This window comes from Solenopsis invicta, chromosome 16, assembly GCF_016802725.1.
Source record: "Solenopsis invicta isolate M01_SB chromosome 16, UNIL_Sinv_3.0, whole genome shotgun sequence".
Classification (NCBI taxonomy): Eukaryota; Metazoa; Arthropoda; class Insecta; order Hymenoptera; family Formicidae; genus Solenopsis; species Solenopsis invicta.
In genome coordinates this window covers 16,755,878-16,777,943 of record NC_052679.1, presented here as the reverse complement: position 1 = coordinate 16,777,943, position 22,066 = coordinate 16,755,878, and the positions used below count along the sequence as shown (strand labels likewise).

General features: G+C 31.9%; 2 protein-coding genes and 1 non-coding gene across 6 annotated transcripts in view; 2 read left to right on the top strand and 1 right to left on the bottom strand.

Annotated features, from left to right (window-relative positions):
* LOC105203038 (BRISC complex subunit FAM175B) overlaps nt 1–22,066 on the top strand; it is a 30,300-nt gene that overhangs the window by 6,075 nt on the left and 2,159 nt on the right. Inside the window, exons 2-5 of the mRNA XM_011171765.3 lie at nt 19,802–19,994; nt 20,148–20,238; nt 21,312–21,627; nt 21,883–22,023. Coding sequence (XP_011170067.1) covers nt 19,802–19,994; nt 20,148–20,238; nt 21,312–21,627; nt 21,883–22,023 — 741 coding nt within the window. The remainder of the gene's footprint in view (nt 1–19,801; nt 19,995–20,147; nt 20,239–21,311; nt 21,628–21,882; nt 22,024–22,066) is intronic.
* LOC105203037 (hexokinase type 2) lies at nt 114–17,532 on the bottom strand. Of its 4 annotated transcripts, none has more exons than XM_011171759.3 (7): nt 17,370–17,532; nt 4,941–5,103; nt 3,575–3,930; nt 3,091–3,190; nt 2,273–2,627; nt 1,523–1,802; nt 114–1,052 (listed from the first exon to the last, which is right to left on the bottom strand). In XM_011171759.3, exons 1-7 carry the CDS (start codon nt 17,424–17,426, stop codon nt 975–977), a joined length of 1,389 nt encoding a protein of 462 aa, XP_011170061.1. In that variant the 5' UTR covers nt 17,427–17,532; the 3' UTR covers nt 114–974. The 4 variants fall into 4 exon arrangements, with proteins under 4 accessions (XP_011170061.1, XP_011170060.1, XP_011170063.1 ...); XM_011171758.3 differs by lacking the exon at nt 17,370–17,532 and adding an exon at nt 15,539–15,878; XM_011171761.3 differs by lacking the exon at nt 17,370–17,532 and adding an exon at nt 15,696–15,874.
* On the top strand, nt 19,596–19,679 carry Trnal-cag. The gene has a single exon. It is a non-coding gene; the product is annotated as a tRNA-Leu (tRNA).

The window sequence follows — 22,066 nt, the reverse complement described above, 5'->3', positions numbered from 1 at the left end:
GAAAAAATCACTTTTAAATCGATGAAAAATTTGAAGCAAAAAAAGAAATTCGGTAATTTGAGAACATACGTATAATGAAATACATAAAAAGGGTCAACTAAAACATACGAATATTGATGGAAAACTGTGTTTATTCTCGAATTTGTCAAATTCATCTGACAATCGCTATGATCTATTTATCGTTGATTTAATTTGTTTACACTCATCACAACATTTTTATTAACAATCAACAATTGACACGGCCACTCGACATTTTTTCTCACCGGTTTAATACATCCGGCAGTTTTATTTATTTTTTTTTGTTTTGTTTTATTCAAATATATTTAACGCTTTTCGCTAATTTTGTCTTGCAGAATTGCAAGATTACGCTAACGAGTGGATATGCGAATCACGCTAATTAGCGATCGTTGTACTAGACCGCCGCAGGAAGTATATTTATATTCTTGATTTTCTCTGATTTTTCTCTCGCAAGAACATTAACTAAGTAGTCACCGTCTTTGTAATCCGCTAAGTTATTGTTTGTGCTCTATGTACAAGAAGTATTCATCGCGCAATTTTCAGATTCCGTTCATTTCTTTTAAACGCTTTCTTGCATCTTTTCACACTCAAAACAAAGCAGGTAACACGCGTAGCAATGCGTGTTACTTTAAAAAAATTTTTTTTTATCAAAAGCAGACCCGCATAAACGTATTCTAGTTCTCGAACACTTCAATCTAGCTATGGGCCCTTTTCCTAATCGGAAACCTATTCAGGCTTCATAGAAGCCTTAGAAGAATGATCTAAAATGATTTTAAATGAAGGAAGAAGACAGAGTGTAAAAAGTGCGGCTGAAAGAAACGCAAGAAAAAAGTTCCCCAATTTCTTTCCCACTCGTTCGCTCTCACTCGTTCGTCATTCGCTCCGATCTCTCATACCATTCGATTTTATACATATATAATTGAATTGCAGCTAGCTCGCTACCAACAACCGCGTCTTCACCGCCTCTGCGACGCCACCGCCGCGACCAGAGCGGCTCCACGACCGCTACCGTCTTCCGAGAGCATCAAGTCAAACTGCAAAGAATTTAATTAAATTAGTATATAAACATTATTTTGTCATATAGCGTTGTTTCATTAGTTATCTCATCTGAAAGAGTTTGTTCTTTTGAACAAACGCAATTTCCGTTTATTATATGCTCCTTAGCTTTTATACAAAAATCTCTTGTTATAATTTTATTTTGTTTCATATTTGGAACGAATGTTTATACACGAAAAGAGCGATTTTGCGGAAGTATCTAGACATTTGGTTGGATATGAAAATAATGGATCTGAAGATAATTTTATTCTAAGTAATTATGACGGATGTTCAAGCATGATGAGCAATGTTGCAAAAAAATTTTGACGTTCTCAGCAATTAGTTTGAAAATCCAACATAATTATTTTGATAACCTAATAAGATTGTTCAGCTAAATTTTTGGATGCTTCAGCAAAACCTTTCTTTCCATATACAGCATTGCTTGTAATCATAGTTCTTCATTTTTCACCTTGTAGTTCTGCAATTGATTGATCTTCTCCGTCATGAGATCGTGAAAATGCGGGTGGAATCGATATACCGATCCGTCGATGCCCACTGTGACATTGTTCTCCCCCATTTTATTCAGCAACGTCGCTATTCCTGCGCTCGAGAGATGCGCTGCTCTTCTCGATATCACTGAGCACACATATCTTACATTCTCACAATCCTGATCGCTTACATCCCTAACATTCTGTATCCCCAACTCGGCCAATACTTCCCGGCAATTTGTGTACCTTCCTTTTGGATCGCTGAAACACAGAGATACGATATTTTCAATTCACTCCTCTTTTTTCATGGCTTAGAGCCGGTTGTTTCATCTCCTGATAAACTAGATAATAAATTATCTAATGTGTAATTAATAAATATCTATGTCTATGTGTAGACATATGTATTGATCCATTAGATAATTATAAAACGTCGATCAAAGTTACTCGCCCTATGTGATTATTTAAAAAGTGAAGACTGATTATTCCACGTTTGGATAAACTTTACATGGCAAATTATCTAATCGATAAATATGTATGTGTCCACATCCATTATATATCTATGTGTTTTATAATCATTAATCATCAATTAGTGATATTTCTATGCGATTAAATTTTGCCAGATAAATCGAAAACGATTAAAGACTATGACTTTATCATGTAACCCAACATATAGTTTTCATAACGAATTTGGAGAAATGTCTGTATATGATTAAAAATCAGTTAATACTTACTTCTCAATCTCGGATACATATTTCGTGAAGAATTTGCCGCGTTTTTTGAGATCGGGAGGGCATTTGCCGCCGAAGAGAAGGCCAGCGTTCACTAATTTCTCGAGAACCAGCCTCGTCAGTTCACCCATATACATTCCCGAGATCATCTTCTCAAACAGCTGCTTGGTAGGGTTGATAGAATTTTCATCTATGGCACGATCGAATTCAGTCATCACAAAATCTAGCGCGCCATTTTCGCCAAATGCTCCCCATTCCGTGTTGATGAGCATATAGGGCTTGTGCTGGTGATAGTTGCCTGGAATTGCACATTCTACGTTCTTCGTCTTTTCAACATAGCAGGCATTGGATCCAGTACCTGTAATTGCAAGAGAACTTTATGTATTTCATATTTACAAAGAGATAAGTTAATTTATATATTTAATTTATTTGAGAAATGAGTTAATGGTAAAATTTATGATATCTGCTGAGAATTTAATTTAGAAATGTTATTACTTTATTTCGTAATTTGGCAAACTTGTTTTTGCGTTCGAATACAATTTATTCATCTAAATTAATTGATATTTACACTGCAGGATAAATTTTATGTAATCCAAAAACAAAATGTATAGAGATATAATTAAAACATGTAATTATATAAAGCTCTACTTTTGTTCTTTAAAATGTGTGTTCAAAAACTTTTTTACAATATTTTATACTGAAATATTTAACTGTTTGTCAGATATAAAAAAATCACAAACATTTCCAAACTTTTGGCCTGCAGCATATATAGTTACAATAATAATTTATTATATATAATACTTCTTAAGATAAATACATACCGACAATTAAACCGATTCGACAGTTTTGATTCTTCCAAGCACATGACATTAAAGTGCCGGTAGTGTCATTTAGGATTGCGCACACATCAATTTTAACGTCCTATGGAAAATATAGAATGATTATATTTGTATCAATTTTTTTTTAATCTTTAACATAAATATTAAGATTTTCAAGTATCTTATAATAACTGCTAGAATAACAAAGGATTAAATTGAAAAATTCAATATTCTTTTTACACTGAGAAAAAAAATTCACGATAATTTAAAAAAATGCGTTCACAGTCATATATAAACGCATGGTTTACTAAAAATAAGGAAAATTTACTAAAACAAGAAAGTTTTTCTTAATCTTAGTAAATCATGCATTTGCAAACGGCTGTAAGTGCATTTGAAAAATTCTTTTTCTCAGTAAACTTTTTCTCAGAGTATACATATCTTCTTATTATAATATCTATCGTATTTACTCATGTAATCTAGCACTTACTTTTCTTCTACTAATTGCATCTTCGAGAAGGGCAACGACATCCTGTCCGATCACGCCGCTACAATCGAAGCCCTTGGTCCACCTCACTAGGTGGCCCTCTGTCAATCCGAATTGGGTCAGGGGGAAGCTGAACGTGAAGCCTAATGGTAGTACCTCGTTCTGTAAGTTCAGGTCTTTTACGAACAACGCCAAACACTGAGCGATGTGATCGAACAGCTGGGTACCGGTTCCAAGCATTAAACTTTGAGGTATCGCATAGATCTTGCTTTTCATGTCGAAATTCTGACCGTTCAGGGTGATTAGCAATACTCTAAAGTTCGTACCACCCAAATCCAGCGCCAGGAAGTTGCCTTTCTCTAAAAAGAAAGATTAACAGATCTTATTAATTTCGTACAACTACCATCGAATCGTTACAAGTTTTCTCATATCTCGAATGAATTGCATTTCCTATCAAAACCTGAACAATTTTGATTTAATTTTTTTTTATAGGTATTTAATATAGCACCGACCGATAGCTTCTTTAATTTTCGTATTAAGTATCTCAATAAGTCTAAATAAATCTTAAATTAATTCATTGTTTGATGAATTCTATCTTTTTATACTTTATCTTTTTTTTCTTCGGAATATAATTTTTTCGATTTTATAGAAATAAGTATGTGTCTCTGGAATAATTTTTTTGTACCGCGATTTCAACAAATATAAAGATTTTTAAAAAATTATTACACTGTTAGAAATGTTCTTAAATTTCATTAATTTCTAACGTACACTGGAGAATAAAATTTAAATTCTCTGAAACGATTATTAATACACATGCTAATAGAATTTAAATTTGTAGTAATTTAAAAATTAAATGTATCCAAATTTAATATACTTTTCATTTACGAATATAAATGACATTTTAATTAATAATAATTAAAATAATTATTAATAACTTATATATAATTTTAACTATTTATTATAAACTGTGTATGTCTGTTTCACAAACCTCTTACATTTTATTAACGCGTGAATTAATTTTTGTAATACTATGTTTATTAAATTAAATTTACACGTTTTTATTACATTTAAGACTACTGTAATTTAATTTCAGTCATATTAGTCATTATTTTTCAGTTATTTGACAACCTTCCGTTACAAAAGCTTTTCTAACAGTGTGTAAATAAATTTTTTTTATCAAAATACAATTACGTGTACGCTTGATGAATGTCTACATTCGATTCTTACATGAAGAAGCTCTCGGGCAGTATGAAGTATGCGTTATCTTTTGTATATGAATTTTACATATTTTACTTTGGACTTTGTACGTAATTTCATGAATATTGGATTGAAATATGATTTACGGCCGTTGCTGTGCTTTATTATTTACCGGTGCCGTTTGGTAGATCTTGCACGTATGTAGTGAAGCACTTGACGATCGCATCGTCGTGAGTCTCCTTTGCCAGGCCCTTCTTAATCTCGTTGGTGAGCGTCAGCATGACCTGCCGCAGCTGGTCATCGGATAGGACCAGATCCTTGCAGGCATCTCTTATCTGAGGATAGAAAAGCGAGAAACGATGAGACTCGTTTATCGATCCGTGCGGCGGTGTTATTGGGTGACCTTGAATCGTCCTTAGGCACTACGCGCATCGCGCAACGCGACCACCGAACGCCAGTGCATTGCATAACGTTCTTGTTCTTACTGATGCGCATATAACACCAACGCAACAATAACTTTGAACGCAAGAAGCGATTTTTTCCTTATTGGTGTTCTGACGTTAAGTGCTGGCGACAAGTTCAATTTCCAGATCCACTCGAATTGCTTTTAGTTTAAATTCTAACAGCAATTCCACAAATTTTTCTTCTCATCAATTACACTAAACTGCGCCTTAACCTTTTATAAGGGAAATGACGAATTTTCAGTCCATATAGATAGAAAAAATTTTCATATGTTGAATTTTTTCGATAATTTTTTTTATAAACTACTGATAGTTTCTTAAAAATTCTACATTTTAACGCTCGAAGAACGATTGAAAGGAAAATGAGGAAGCCTGAGGCATGGAAAGTTTCAGTATAATTAGCAATTAACATAAATAGAAACAAGATATATAGCAAATGTGAAAGATGCATTAAACATAGGTTTTAAACATAAAAAAAAGAGAAAGATAGAAATGAAAAGTAACATCTAGATAATACGAGTTCTCTTTGCATACTACTTTGTAATTCAGTAATATAACTAATATCCAGTAAAAATAGAAAATATACTTAATTGAATGGAAGAGGGACACTTGAAACGATTGAAAGGTATCATATTTCCCGCCAATTTGTTACGTTCTTTCTCCCACCGAGAGCGTAATGAAACATCGATTTGTGACGTCACTGACACACCCGCCCGCCAACCAATAGAATGAATGGATAGCATAGTAGAATATATATAATAGCGCGTATATTGCACGCAAAAGTACGTGGGTTAATGCACGTGGCAGAACGTGTCGGAACCTTGGGTTTATAGCTTTTTTTTTAATCATTAACTACTTTATTTACAACTTATACGATGTACAGTGTATTATAGATTTTGAACAGAGGTGAAATTTGTGATTGCAATTGTAAAATTAATAAGGTATTTGATAATTTATGATAAATTATAGAAATACGTATAAATATATATTTGTAAATTTTATAATAATAAATAGAGATAATATATAAATATATTTGACATATATTTCATTAATTTATATTATTAAACAATTAAATAATTATTAAATTAACAAATTTGTAATTAATCGCGGAAAATAGGAATTCAAATTAGATAACATGCCAAATAGGACTCATAAATTAATTTATAAATTAACTCTTTTATATTTTATTAATTTATAAATATATTTATATACATATATATTTATAAATTAATAAGAAACATATATTAAATATAATCATATATTATTCTATTATTATTTATAAAAGTTATTATAAAAAGCAAAATTTATTATAAAATTTAATTACATTGTATCAAATTAAGTATTGAAGACATCTTATAATTAGAGAATAAAGTGCAATCACGCGTCTCAATGGTGTCCGATGCACCTGCGCTCAACGGTCAGAGTTTCTCTCGATAATAGTTATTTATATTCTCATTTTTACGTTTAGTCTCGTTTACGTAGCTAATTGCATGATTCAACTACTTTCAAAGTTGTTTGCAAAAAACGCAGAAAAGCGATATTGTGAACCGCGCATTGTGGGTTGTCTTGTGACTATGAGCTCGTCGGACACCACTAATACACGTACATTAACCCTTAACTGCATTCCATTCTTATCCTTTAGCCTGATTCTGCCAATTATTTTCCACTTCATAATGCATGCGTTATGTAATTTTTTTTTTACTTGTCACTTTTCCTTTCCAAACAAACAGCGATAGTTCCTGATATAGAAAGAAACAATATATCAGTTAATTTTTTCTTTTACCCAGCACATTCCAATTAAATTATACTGTCTAGTTTAATTGGATCATTTGGCAACTAATTTCCGTGTAATATCATCATCTTCTTCGGTCTTTCAATTAATAGAACTCTGTCTATTTTATATTTTATTGCAGCAGTCATTAAATTATCTGAATATTTTCCTTATTATTCGCAGACACATTACAGAATAAGTTCTGAGATAATCAGCGAATATAATTAAATGATTCCATTATTATACTGTTGACATCGTCATCGTTGACATTTAATTGACGTGCGTTTCTTACGCGAGACCAATTCTATCACGCAGCATCCCTTCGCGCACATAAGTTAATTGTCAGTTTATGAATTTTTGTTCTCTTGAAACTTTTATTGTTTTATTATTATTATCTTATTATTTTCACATTTATTTCTGCTTTTATAGAAAATTATAAAATACAATGAGTCAGCAATACAATAATTATTCCAATACAAATTAAAAAAAAAAAAAATGGAAAATTTTGAAGTTCTTTTAATATTCTTTTAACATCACGCAGTTTAATTAATATTGCTCAATTTTTAGTTACCTTAATTAAATATACCCTCTTCAGTCGTTTATGATATCAAAACTATTTGTTTATTATTTGAATTTTTTACAACTGTTTTTTGCTCTCAAGCTTTTCTTTTCTGTGTATTACTTTTTGTTTTTACTTTTTTTCAAATGAAATCAATAGATATTCACTTATCTTGTTTTTAATATCGCTTCTTTGCTGAATACACTTCATAAAATACGTAATTAAAATTTTTTAAAATTGATTTATCAGTAATCATAAGTTTCTTACATTCATTTGAAATAAATTTTTATTCGGTGATGCTTTGAATATTCCTTCTACTTAATGTTTAAATACTTCTAATATTTGCACTTTGCTACCACGCTTTTAATTATAATTTAAAAAAAAATTTGATAATTTTTTACATGACAAAATCGTAAATTATTACGCTGTTGATCTCGCTAATCTCGTGTTTTATATTTAAAAAATTTCTTTCCCTCAAGATGAGTGAGTTTGAATTTTTTGCATCCTCCGGGTCAGTGACCCACTCTTTTGATTTCGATTTCTTGCCTCGTTGTCTATTTTTAAATATAGATCAAAGAAATACTTTGGTATTCTTATAATCATAAATATCGCTTCTTTTTTTCCTCTCGTTTCCACCTTTTAATGTTCTCTTCGACCTTGCTTTCTAACCTTGGCTCCAATTTTACAGTCAATCTATCAAGTCTGTCCTCGATATTTCTAATCTTCTCTCGATACATTCCAAGTGCAGGAAGTTGCATTTCAAAGAAATGCAATTCAATTTTAATCTAATCTGATAAAAATTTACTTTTAATCTAATCTAGTTTGTATACGAACACTAACAAGTAAATAAATATTACACTGATTGTTTATACGATGAAACTATATATATACTGCGTTCAAGTTTTTTAAAAGAATTTTTCTTAACCGGTCTTACTCCTGATTTACCGAGGTTTTATTGGTAGGTCTTACTCCTCATTTATCGAGCTTTCCTAAAGTATCTTCTAATCCAAGTGTACACAATGTCACACAACAGATATACACATTTGGCAACATGGATACACATTTTGCCCTTTAAGCTCCTTCTAATTATTCACTTTTCGACCACTCGCTCACCTCCTGCTTGATCAAGTCACTGCATGATAACGTGGACGTCTTCATGGCCCTCCCAACCTCGCACTCGGTAGTGCAGCCCTCGAGCAGCTTCGTGGTTGCTGACTTGAACGACCAGCGACAGGAGGAAAAATCGTAAATCGAACGCGTGTCGATTTTTTTTCTCTACGTGTTCGATCTCGCCGTCGGTGTCGTCGAATGACTAGCTTAGCTCGACTAGGAAGTGCGAATTTTCGATTTCTGATAAATATACGAGTTGCAAGCTGGCTCCTTGAACTTTGTATCGCGACTGGCTAGAACGACGGCGCCTGTTCTCGTCCATTCCCCACAAGCGCGATTCTGATAGAGGGAATGGAACTGCGTTCATAGTGGGGCAAAAGGAGGCCATGGAGGAGGTAATGGTATCAGTGATGCACTCGTTTCCTCGATTCACCCGCGATTTCACCAGTTAGGGCAAAAAATTTTTTTTCTACAAAGAAATTTAATGAAATGTTCTAATATTAGATTGGATTATTATATGTGAAAAATTGGATTTCTAAAAATTTCATTTTATACAACATTCACAAAGTGTGTAAGCTCTTGTTTAATTACTTTTTGATTTGGATTGTATTTTCTTGTTCGTTTCGATTTTGGTTATATTCAGAGATATTGTGTTTTATTTTACATCGCTTTTGAGCACACTTTATAGGAGATTGCATGAATAATATAAACATAAATGACAGTTGTACGATTAATGTGATTATTGAGGCAACTAAGTGTTTTCAAACATTTTATATATGTTAAAGATTTATGTGTTGATTGTCATCGGAATTTTTTGTGTACAAATATTTGTGAAGAATTATAATTTTTAGAGAAAGCTGTTTATATATGAACATTCTGTCGGAATTAAAATTGCGAGATAACGTTTCTTTTCAAGTTACTTTAAACTTTAAAAAGCGAGAAGATTTGGGTTGATTTAATAATTCTCCTTTTAACGCGTACAACATTGAATTTAAACATTTTATTTAAGAAAAAATTGAATAATAAAAACTTAATGATAGTATTGCATTAAATATTTTCTCTTTTCAAAATAATAAACTTGAAATGTTATTGTAAACAAGTTTAAAATCAAAATATTTGATTATAAATTAATTTAAAAAATTATTTTTATTTATATTTCAATATAGATGCATGAAAATTTTTGGTTGATTATCACAAAATGAAAGCCGTCCAGTTTATGATATAATGAGCCGGCACTGTGGCCAATCGGTTAGTGGTGGTAGAAGGTGTGGGGTGGCAATAGCAGAGAAAGAGGGGTGACTTTCCCCTTACATGTTATTCGCTGTTAAGGTGGAGGCTCGTCCTCAAGGGCAAATGGATAAAACATTTTCTGAAACTATGGGGTATTTCCCATAGTTATCATTTATCTAAATTGATTGACGAACCGACGCTCATCATCTGTATATTTTCGCTGGTCTTTAAATATGTGATAAAGTATATTATTTTGCATCATTTTTAGCTTTCAAGATTATTTCCGCTCCGCGGTAAATAAAATAATTTTAATTATGTTGAAAATTATATTACTAATAACTGTATAAAATTATATTACTAATTTTAATTGTTGACTTTAATAGTAATGCAATGGGATATTATGATTAAATTTAATGGTAGTAATATCTAGTTCAAATCGAAGTTTCTTTTTATTGAAATTTAATATTTTTGTCTATTTAAATCTCTGTAAAATTTGTTGTTATAGCGATTTACACAATAATTGTACAGCCATCATTTCTTTTCGTAGTAATTCACATAATTCTTATGAATGAAACAATATTTACGAAACAATATTTCTATTTAGTAGCATCAGATGGCAGAGCTTGTATATTGATCGTAATTAATTAAATAATGGTAGAAAAACTTATTGATTGCGTGATTATAATGATGAAATCCATCGTTCCAGATGGAACTTTTTAAAGGGTGATGCAACGTTCCAGTGGGCTGGAACATGTGGGAGCGAAAGTCGGGTCGCGATTGGTCGACCCCGGGGGCTCGCCCGTTCGATCCCTCGGTGGTGACGTCAGTCCCTTCTTAAAGAGACGAAAATATGCTCCTACCATATGAATTGTTTCGTTCATCTGAGCTCGAATTTCTATACTTTCTTTTGTAGAATTTATTTCTTTCTCCTTTTCAGTACGTTACTAATGTAACAATTTTTATGATCTGATTTTTATAATTATTATATGCCACGTGAATATAAATTAGATAATAAACGATGAAATTACGTAATACTTAATTGCATTTTGTAACTTTTAATACAAAAGTTTCTGAATTCTAGCGATCATTAACAATCATCGTGTGATTCAGTTGTTAGAAATCTGCAATGTGCTGCAATTTAAAGGTAGTGTTACGTTATCTATGATTCTGTAATAGAGATATTGCTTCATACTGATACATTGATTCTTGTTAAACTTCGCGTCTCTCTGAGTTGTCAATAAACGGATGTTAGATTGACAAGATAGCATCTGATTACTTGCCAATTATTAGGACAATTTAGTTTCAATATTTTCTTGCGCTTATCTGATTAGAGACGCATACATTAAACAGAAAATAAATACAATTAATATAAGATATTTCCCTTTGCATATAAATAAATATGCGGATATTTGTAGGAAGGAATATTATAATCAATTAATTATTTTTATAATCACAATTCAATCACATCCAGAAAAAAGTTTTTTTGATTTGAATAAATTTTTTGATTATTCCTTTTATTATAATTATATTATTATAATTAAAAAACTAATTGTAAATTAAAGAAATGATTTTATTAATTTATAACATAACTTTCCTCTGGATGTACTTTTATACTCGTATATGTATAAAAGTAGTTTTTTTTTGTTATTGATTCTTAGCCTAGAATTTTTAATTTCTGTTTTGTAAACGAAAAGGAAATTTTTCAATTGTATTATTATTTGGTAAATCATTTAATTCTAACAGTTATTTTCTTATCTTTTCTGAGTTTCTCCCGACATTTTTTTCCATTTGATGACGATTTCCTTTCTAACAGGAATAATATTCCGCCTTACGTAATACGTTGTGTATATTTACGTTATGCTCGTGAGAAAACCAATGAATCATTAGTATTCTGATAGAAAGTAAATATTTTTCAAATCGCCGCAACGTTGCGGCGAAAATATAAATATTGAGCGAGACAGCGAGACCGGATTTTTTAATAAATTTAAAGCATGTCTGATGTTGATAACCTTGTCAGAGACCTATAATTGATAATCGGTCTTATCGGCTTTGCGCATTAAACCGAATAACAGTTCCGATTATATCGTTCATCCGGCGGATTTGCGTATCTCAACGGATTTTTGCGTCTCGATAAGCCGAAATGTGTTGTTCGTGTGCGCGACGAGCTTCGCGCATAAAAATGCCTTATTTTTTTCCGCATTTAATCACTGACGACGATCAAAGTCCGTATGTTCAGATAAGATTGTCTTAGGCCTCCGATATTTCGTTATAAGGTTATCGTAACGATACGTTCTTTGACTGCGCGACATAATGCATTCGTTTCTGTAACGTAAGAGAAGTAATAAATGGTAATCGCAGCCTCGATAATTTTGTCGTAGAAACATCGTCTCTAAATTGAGCGAAGAGAAATTGCGGTTGTCGTTCGCTATACCGTCTGCTATCCATAGCAGGAACCGTTTTGAAAGGATATTCAGTAGACCTGGCATATATTTTAAGCATGTCTCTCTTTCTCTCTCCTTTCCTTTTTCCTTCTCTCTATAGAGAACTCGACTGTAGAGAAAAGTGCGTACGTTCGAACGTCCACGTACGCACTTCGAACTCACGTGCGCGATTCCGCGTCTTTGAGAGATCGAGTTTCAGACTTCTCTAGTCTGTTGGCTCTGAAGATCATAACAATTTTAAGAGCTTTCCGGCAGTTTCTTTTAAAAATAAGAAAACACATTTTCTTATCGTGTGTTTTTCTGACGTCATAACTCACTCTAAAGTCATAAGGAGAAATGTTGAGTATAAATTTGTAATATTTTTTATGCCTCCACAAATTTATTATAACTCGCAAAATTTTCGCAGAATCGTAAAATTATCATTAAAAAAAAAAAAAAATATTTATTTTGTGAGAGAATTATCATAAGACGCAATACCTGGTTATCGCGAAACATTTGTGAGAGTGTAGCGCAAAACTTTTGAAATCCAACGCTTTATATGCAACGACCCAATACTTTAGATAACAGCGTCACGAGTTATGTAGCCTTGTAGTTGAACGGGCTGTGCATAATACAAGATTACTGTTTTATAATTGTGTATGATCGAAGTAAAGTGGAGGCACAGATAGAGAAGAATTCAGCGAACTCTTCGAACGTCGCGTGAAACTGGATCGTCGCGGTGTTACGTAATAGCAATGCACGATTGTTGTTACAATAATTACTTTTATGTGCGCTGTGCACAGTAATATAATACGTAATATATGGCGAGCAGCGGTCGATGCAGCTAATAACAGCGTCGAACTGAAGTGTCTTGATTGCCATATGAATGCGTAATGATTTCTTTTTTTTTTTTTTAATTTTATATTTTTACATTCATGATTGAGAAAAAAAAGTACAGGCACTTAGCAAAACGTACACATGCCACGTGAAAAATCTTGGAAAAAAAATTCCGATCAATTAAGTTAAAACAAAATTGAAAAATATACATACGACTGCTAATTTACAATGTTAATTACGAAACGAATTCGACGTTCGAATTATTTCTTGAAAAAGGTTTATCCTTAATAATAAAACAGACAATTTAAAAAAAATTGAGGAAAAAGGAGAGTTGAGCGCTATAATTTATGAAAAAACAGCAAAGTAAAAAAAAAGGTAGATATTTAAGAATATAAAATTTTTGAAAACATTCTGAAAACAGAATTTTTCTCCAAGGCGAAGAGAAAAAATTGTGCAGTAGTATCGCAATACGATAAACTGAGAACTCTTTCACGCTTTAAGAACCTCTTTGAGGAACGAAATGAGATAACATTCGTAATGCGTTATTAACATTCAACGTCGCGTGACGTCACGCGAGTACGTCACACGCGCTATTATTATTTACAACGTATTGATTACTCATCAGTAGCATTTTTTTTTATTGAAAATTACGCGTTGTATTAAATATTATGTAAACGTAAAAATATGTTTTGTATTGAACTAATGTCAATAGTATTCATTTATTGAAATGCGCCCGGTGACAAAAACAGGAAGAAATGAATAGCTTACTCGCACAGAGTTCTTTTTTCATGCTATCAGCACAAATTTTTTCTTAATGAGTCACTGTCGTACATTGTATTTCTTGAAAAATATGAATTTAGATATTTTAATTAGAGTTTTAAATCAACACTGCCTTGTTGTGTTCAAAATATTTTTTATACACAGTATAATATAATATGTGAGACCGATTTCAAGTATGAATGCATCACTTTTAAATTTGTCCTTATCTCATTTCTGGATTTTATATTGATACTCATATCAAGCAATAATTCAGACAATTTTTGAAGAAATAAAATATGCATTGATATAATTTAATGTTTTTTTTTATATTAAATTATCAAAATAAGAAAGTATTCTAATATCTTTCTAATATTTTTTCATATTAATGTGATTTTTCCCAAGTGAACAAGATATTAAGAAGAATTGTGCTGTCTTTGTCACATTGTATAAAAATACAGAATTAATTTTGTGAATAGTATAAATCTAACTTACTACGGGAAATTGCAAACATGTAGAAAAAAATAGAAAAATGTATTTTAGATCATAGAAAGATCATCTTCAATATTTATTATTTTTTTTATATTTTCTGTTACGCCTTATGTTCTCTTTTTTAATTTTTCTCTATATTGTATAATTTTATACCTTCTGATTCTGTATTATTCGACTTAATTAATTTAGAATAATATAAAAAGATTGCCTGTTTAGACACTTCCGGGGTGCACATTTCTGCTTCATTGATCTTGCAACAAGGTCTTCGAATGAGTATCGTAACTGGCTGGAATCATTGTGCCAAGATTGTGCTAGCTGGTTGATACAATTTCTTACGTAAGCAAATGTATCTCAGATAAAAAATTTCTAATTATTTGCAATTACGGAATTTTTAATTATTTTTTTATTATAATTTCAATTACGTGTCTTCAATATCGTAACTTTTTTTTCTTTTATTTCAATTATTTTATGCAACATATTTTTAATTCATGTATTTAGTCAAAATGTATGAACGTGTCCTTCCCAACCTGATATGATTATTATTGTTGATTAGTAATAATATGGAAATTACCAAATTTGCTCCGGGTACATATCCTTGTTCCATATTTACGAACAACGAATACTTTCTTTAAAAATATAACTAATTCTTAAGGAAGGTTAGAAATGAAACATCATATGTATGTGATGACATCCGGACATCGTATGACATGCGCGAAGAACGTACGGTTATTTTCAAAATAAACGTGCTATTCTCGTGGAAATCGATAGTCAAGACGAAAAGAGAAGAGGTGAATAATTTACATTTCTCTATTCTTTACTTTATCGCATTTTTCATTGAGATTTTTTAAAAATACATCCAGAATTTTCAATACTTGATTAAAATACCTTTAAAAACAAAATGTGTATGAGCTAACAAGAAGATAGAGTTGAGCAAATCTTTTCTTAAGAAAATACTTCAAGTTAATTTTCCTTTTATAAATCAACACTACTTACATTATAATGTAATATGAATGTAATAAAAATTACTTGTGCGAGGGAAATTAAAATTATCTAAGAATCGCTGAGATAATAACGTACGAATGACGATGCATTTTCCTCGTGTGTGAGCCTGTGCAAAAGAAACGTGCAAATTACCTCGTCTGTTGGATTTAGGCACCCCTCTGGATCACGAAAAGACGGTCCCGGATCTCTGTTCTCATATATCCGCACATCTGACATTTCCTTCTTGTTGTAACACTTACATAGCCTGCTGAATAACGACTTGTTCTTTGTCTTCATTTCGTCAGCTCACCTTGACGTTACTCTCGACCTTGACCTTGAACGTGACCCTGATTTTGACCTTGATCTCTATCTCTCTCTCTTACACTTTCCTAGTAAAACGGCAATTCCGCGACTGGTTCTTGCGAACAACTGCTGGCCAATTATTAACTGTCCGAGAATAATATCAGGAGTACATCTGACCCTGAACAAACACTTCGCGAAATTTTATCCGATGCGTTATTGGCGCCATCTGAAGGTGTTCATCTTTCGAAATGCGCATGAAGATTGGAAATCAATGATAGACAAAATCACCTGTACCGTCAAGACTTTTAACGTTTCTGATCGCGCGAAAAGAAAACAAAATGCAATATCGCATTCGTATAATAGAGAAATGAACTTCAGAGGAAAGTAAGATGAGATGGGGATTACGTTGCGTTCCTAGTAGCGAAAGTTCTGCAGAATTGGCTTTCTCAGAAAGTCGCCGGTATCTGCAACATTTGCTGCTGGAATTGATCGCCCTTGGACAAGTAGAACGAATTATGATGAATTTGATGTTAGATACTAGCAGTCTCTAGTTTTTAATTATTAAAAGCAATTTAACATCTCCAAGTATCTGACCTTGAAACATATTCAGAAGGAAAATTCAAATATCCCGCCATTTTGCTTCCTACAGGATTATTCTACGCGTGAGCGGACGTTGTGCCTTGTCATTAAACTTCCTGGCACGAAATTCAAACATCTTGCGAGATTTCGCATTATTATTTTAAGAATAAATTTAGATACATTTTTCTCTTATCATATACAATAATATTCGAGATATTAAAGATAGGAAAAGATTATCAAGAGAGTCTCTGTTGTTTACGGAAAGAACGGCCTTGCAGCAGAAAAATTAGAGATAGAACAAACTGTTTCTCGGTCTGCAAGAGGAAATATATGGATTTTTCTACATGCATTACGCCACATATTGTAGACAAACTATCCAATAAAACATATCTTTTAACAGTCCAATAAACTTGGTCGTATAAACTGGTCGTATATCTTTATGGTACAATAAAATATGTTTAAAAATAGGAAGCGTTAGCTTAGGTATTAGCGCTCTAAGTTTTTTTTGTTATGTACAAATAAAGCTGTAAGACAATTTGCGGATGGATTTTAAGGAAGGATTTGATCTGTTCATTCATTGCACAACTTGATTCTTTTCCATCCTACGCATTTTCATTGTTACTCGCACAATGACGAGCCGCTGTCTGACAGTCTATATATTGCGAGTAATAAAAATAAAAATGTTATGTAAAATACTTGAAAACGCGAGGATTAAATTTTATCGATAGTTCAAATGAAAGTAGTATCACTGAGTTCGATCTTATTTTCACGGGTCGAATATCAGATAAATCAATTTCGATGATCTCCTTTCCGGCAATCAATTTTTCGGAGCACAACGGAAGTCGCAATGTTGTTTATCGCAAGCTGCTTGAAAGATAGATCTCGTTTTGCATTATGAGACGTCGGGTATTCCACATTGTAAATCATGTTGGGTGATAAATCATGATAGGTTTACCTGCTTTTCGCTGTATAGAACATTATTCGGTACTGCTTCGCGGAACATTGTTAAGAATAAATGAGTAGTTTTACACAAAATCTTGTGGTACTTACGCAACGAGGGTCAAGGGTGCCGTGAAAGGAGGGGGAGGGATCATCGACTCACCGATTGGTCAATGTGCTCCCATTTTTCCCCGACATAGTCCCAGACTTGTTCGGTCATTGTCCGCGGGAAAAAAAGATGAAGAAGAAACGGGAAGAGCGCGAGAGAACGAGATACGATAAATGTCGATGGAGGTCGTGATTAGCGACAAGCAATCACGACACTCTCGAGATCACTGTGGGCTTACATCATTTGCGTCGATGCAAATATAGCCAATCTTCGAATGTATGTGTGCTCCTCATTTGCGTGCGTGGTTCTGTAGGTACGCCTTGACTACGTGCGCGATTTACGCGGAGTATTTTGGGCGAGCGAATGTGTAGACTATGTATCTCACATGGCAGATTCGCACACAGAAAAAATTAGTATGAAAACAATTCATTGTTTCATAATAGAAGCAAGAATTAAAAATTTTCTTGAAAGAAATTTTGTTTCTTCATGTAAGCAAATTATGTCTGTTTAAAATTAACAAATTCTTTCAAGAAGACTTTATATTCTTGCTTATGTATGAAACAATGAATTGTTGATTTGATACTAATTTTTTTCTGTGCACCTACCCTACTCTCTAATAGGATTTGTTCCGATCTCCTCACGACCACTTTGAAACGCGAGAACGATATTGCAAAATGAATATTAATAGGAGATTAATAAATATTGAGATGAAAAATAAATCCGATCCGGACTATTATGACGTGGTTCGCATCATTATGATGCCGATATCTCTATTACCGGTTCGAAGATCGCGCGTCATGATTCATACATTCCAAAACTCAAGTGTGCAACAGCCGCAACAGGAACAAAGATCTTAGTTCAAGGATGCAACAATTCGAGAGATCATCCGTGGATCGAAGGTTAGAGTGAATGGAGAGAATGGAAGCTTATCTTTAATATTCATGAATATTCCGAATTAATTCTGATATGGGTTTCGTGAAGTTTCGAGAACTGCTCATACTAAAAAAAACTTGCGATTGATCTAAACGAGCTGCTTTGAATTTCAAGTTGAATGCTACAGTGTTAAAAATACACATTCTTATGCATATTTTGACTTTAGGAAGAATGGAATTTCTCACAAGTGAAAAACTGATGGTTCCAATTATAAGTCAAATTTGCAAAATTAAATGTTTCACAGACATGTATCAATAAAATTCATTGATACTTAGCAATCATTGCTGATACTTAAAAAAAAATCAGAATTACTTTTAATAATATCTCTAATAAGGTCTATAAATACTTTTTTAACAATTCCTTGAAATTATAATATTCTCAGTAGATTATATTTAGTATACTAAACATACAACGACATATATGAAAAACGAATATTAACATATATTAATATACATTTAATTATGTCAATCCATAAAAAAATTAGACCTTGTACATAATCGTTTTTAAATATTTTTTTAAAATTCATAATCAGTTATTATCCCAGACAGCACACAATATTTATAATAAATATTTATAAGTATTTATTACTATCTATTCTTTTATGTTATATATAAAAATTTTATAAATATTTTAATACCTAAAGTATAAAAATCATAAAATCTTATTCAAAATGTTATTAAAATTAGACTACGTATTTTTTACAGTATTTATGAGTAAAAAGATTAATTATAGTATTATTTTATACATTATAAACGTATTTTATAAACATTTTTATGTAATATTTATATAGAAAATCTTTGATCTGTTTTGTAATCCAAGATCACAAAAATGTTTATGAGATGTTTTTTTTACTTGAAAAAATAACAATATTATTTATTGTTTATATTAACAACTTTTTTAAATGTTTCATCATTACACTTATATGAATTAATAAAAACAATTCTGAAAAGCTAATCTCATTGAGAATGTTGCAACTTTATTTTAACAAAAAAGATTATTGGTCTGCAGATACTTTTTTTAAAAGTAATACATTTAAAAAAAAAATAAGTACGATTTTATTCGAGGCATCGCTTTCGCTTCTCCAATTGTGTTCAAGTTTGCTTAGAAGCTTTATCAATTTTTGCGTACTTTCAATTGTGTTTAAATCAAAATTAATAATTAATCAAATTTTCTTGAGGCTACTTTTTAACTTTTAGGAATCTTTTGTCATTTGAAATCTCAGGTGAAACTTGTCTCATTCGTTAAATCTGCCAAATAACAAAAACTTGCTTTTATTTGTAATAATTTGACTGCGCAATCTGTTCGACTCTCAGTCTGACTGAGCCCTGATCACCACTCCGAACTGAAGTCAGGATGGCCGAGCGGTCTAAGGCGCTGCGTTCAGGTCGCAGTCCACTTATGTGGGCGTGGGTTCGAATCCCACTTCTGACAATTTTTTTTTATCTGAAAAATTATAACACAATGATTTAATTAGATTTATATTTAAATAAATACATTACGTAAAGTAATATAAATTATATTTATTTTGAATTTACATAGGCATATATTTTCAGGTTTTCTGAACGCAGCGTTTCCCGATTGCATTCTGCAGCTGGCGTATACATAGCTAACCTCAGAGCACGTCAGAGAACTCAGAGAGAGCGGGCGATCGTCGTCAACATGGCGGACGGCGACTTGCTCGTCACTATTTCGGGCGCGGCGCTTTCGCTGCTGTTCTACGAAAATGTGCGCAGTGTCGGCGAACAGGTAAAGCGAATAGCGTATCTATTTGTCTATAAATTTTCACGACTTTCCGTCGTCGCGCGAGAATTCCGTCCGAGAAAGGCAGATTCATTTCTATTGTTGTATAACCTCTACGGCTTGCCAACGGCGAGAAATAACGTTTTATAATTTTCACAGATGGGCTTTCTTCTCGGAGAAGCACTCGAATTCATCGTCAAGACCTACACTGACTCTGACAATCAAGTGGAGACCGTCAAGATTCATATTAGTGAGTATAGTCACTTCAATAATCTGCATCCTTCGTGTAAACAACGAAAGAGAAAAAGAGCGATCGGGTGCAGAAAGTACACTTTGAACGGGGACACGACTTTATTTTAAATTACAGAAAGTGCAGATAAAAAGAGTGAATTACTAATTGTTTAAAGATACTATTTCTCTTTCAAGAATCAGTGAAAAAGCATTCTGCTATATTTTTGTATGTTAGATTTAATAAAATTTTAAATTGCATTGTTTTACAGAATGAACAATGAAATATTTAAAGATGATATATTTTAGAGTTAAGAAATCTATCAGTGAATGAAATTTGTATCAGATGCTTTGAAGATTGAGAATTGAAAGACTCCAGCAATCAGATAATTTTAATCTCTCAGTCCACTTTGTGTCCTCTTTGTGATTGGCTGAATTCTAATCTTTAATGCATGGTCTGTAGACTTAAATATGCACTGTAATATAATTATCATGTTGTTACATCAATTAATGATTCATTTCAGCAAATTAATTACAAGTATAAAAAAATCATACTTTGAAATTATAAAAATCTTTAACTTTGCTAAAACAAGTTTATTACAATTAAAATAGAAGATCCATATATATATTTTTATTTAAAAAAGGTAATTTAACATAAGAAGAGGAATATTAGTTCAATAGGCATTATTGCATAAATGGAGAATATATGTAAATTAAAATAATATTTATAATTGATGGATAATATTATTTCATAATGAGTCTTCAAAGAAACTTTATATTAAGATATGTTGAGTTCAGACCATATACCAATATATTGAATTTTTTTCAATACTTGAAATTATGTGTCATAACTTCAATGAAATTCAAACGTTATATCTTCTATTATCTGCACTGTCAGGAAGACTAATCTAAAAATATAAACCAACATCCGGAATAAGATAACTGATAAAACTTTATCAACTTCCACACCTTGATTAGGACTTTTGCTATTATTACTATCACTATTATTGTTGTTATTACTTCTATTGTTATTTTTGTAATTGATTGTATTGTTGTAATTGATTGTATTGTTAAAAATGCTATAAACACTTTTAGACGTGGAGACCATCGTGACATGTCCTTTGATTGATCTTCTACATGATTCCACTGGCCGGATTAATAAAGAGAAATTGAAAGATTTTGTGCGTGATAAAAGTAAACAGGTGATTGGCTGGTTCCGCTTTCGCAGAAATAGCAGTAGCTTGATCCCAACAATGAGGGACAAGTTATTGCATAAGCAATTTGCCTCGCATTTCTCTGGCGGAAACAACTGCAGGGAAGATTTTTTCCTTGCCTGCCTCCTGAACGCCTCTACTTCCGAGACACGCGGCACCCACAAGTTCCGACACGTATTTCTAAGGCATAAGCGAGGGTAAATATTTTATACCAATAATCTGACCTAAAATTAAACGTTTTTTATTTATAAATTAACTTTAATTTTAACTTTTATTTTTAATATTAATATAAAATTAGCTTAATGCTTTTTATACAAATACATAACTATTTAACACTATTAACAAATAATATTTAATGAAATAAATGAGCGCGCAAATATTTGTATATATCGCGAAAAGAAATAAATGAGCATGAAAATTTCTTTACATTATACCTTGACTTATACTTTTAGATTGTTTGAGCCGATTCCTTTGAGAATAAACAATTTGGGCGATGATGCATCTCGACATGATGGTTCAGATTATAAGCCAACACCTGTTAGAAAATCTGCACACGCACCTGATGGCTTCACTGAACTGATAGAATCATTGAAGTGAGTATTGCATTTATGAACAACTATTAAATAATTATATTGT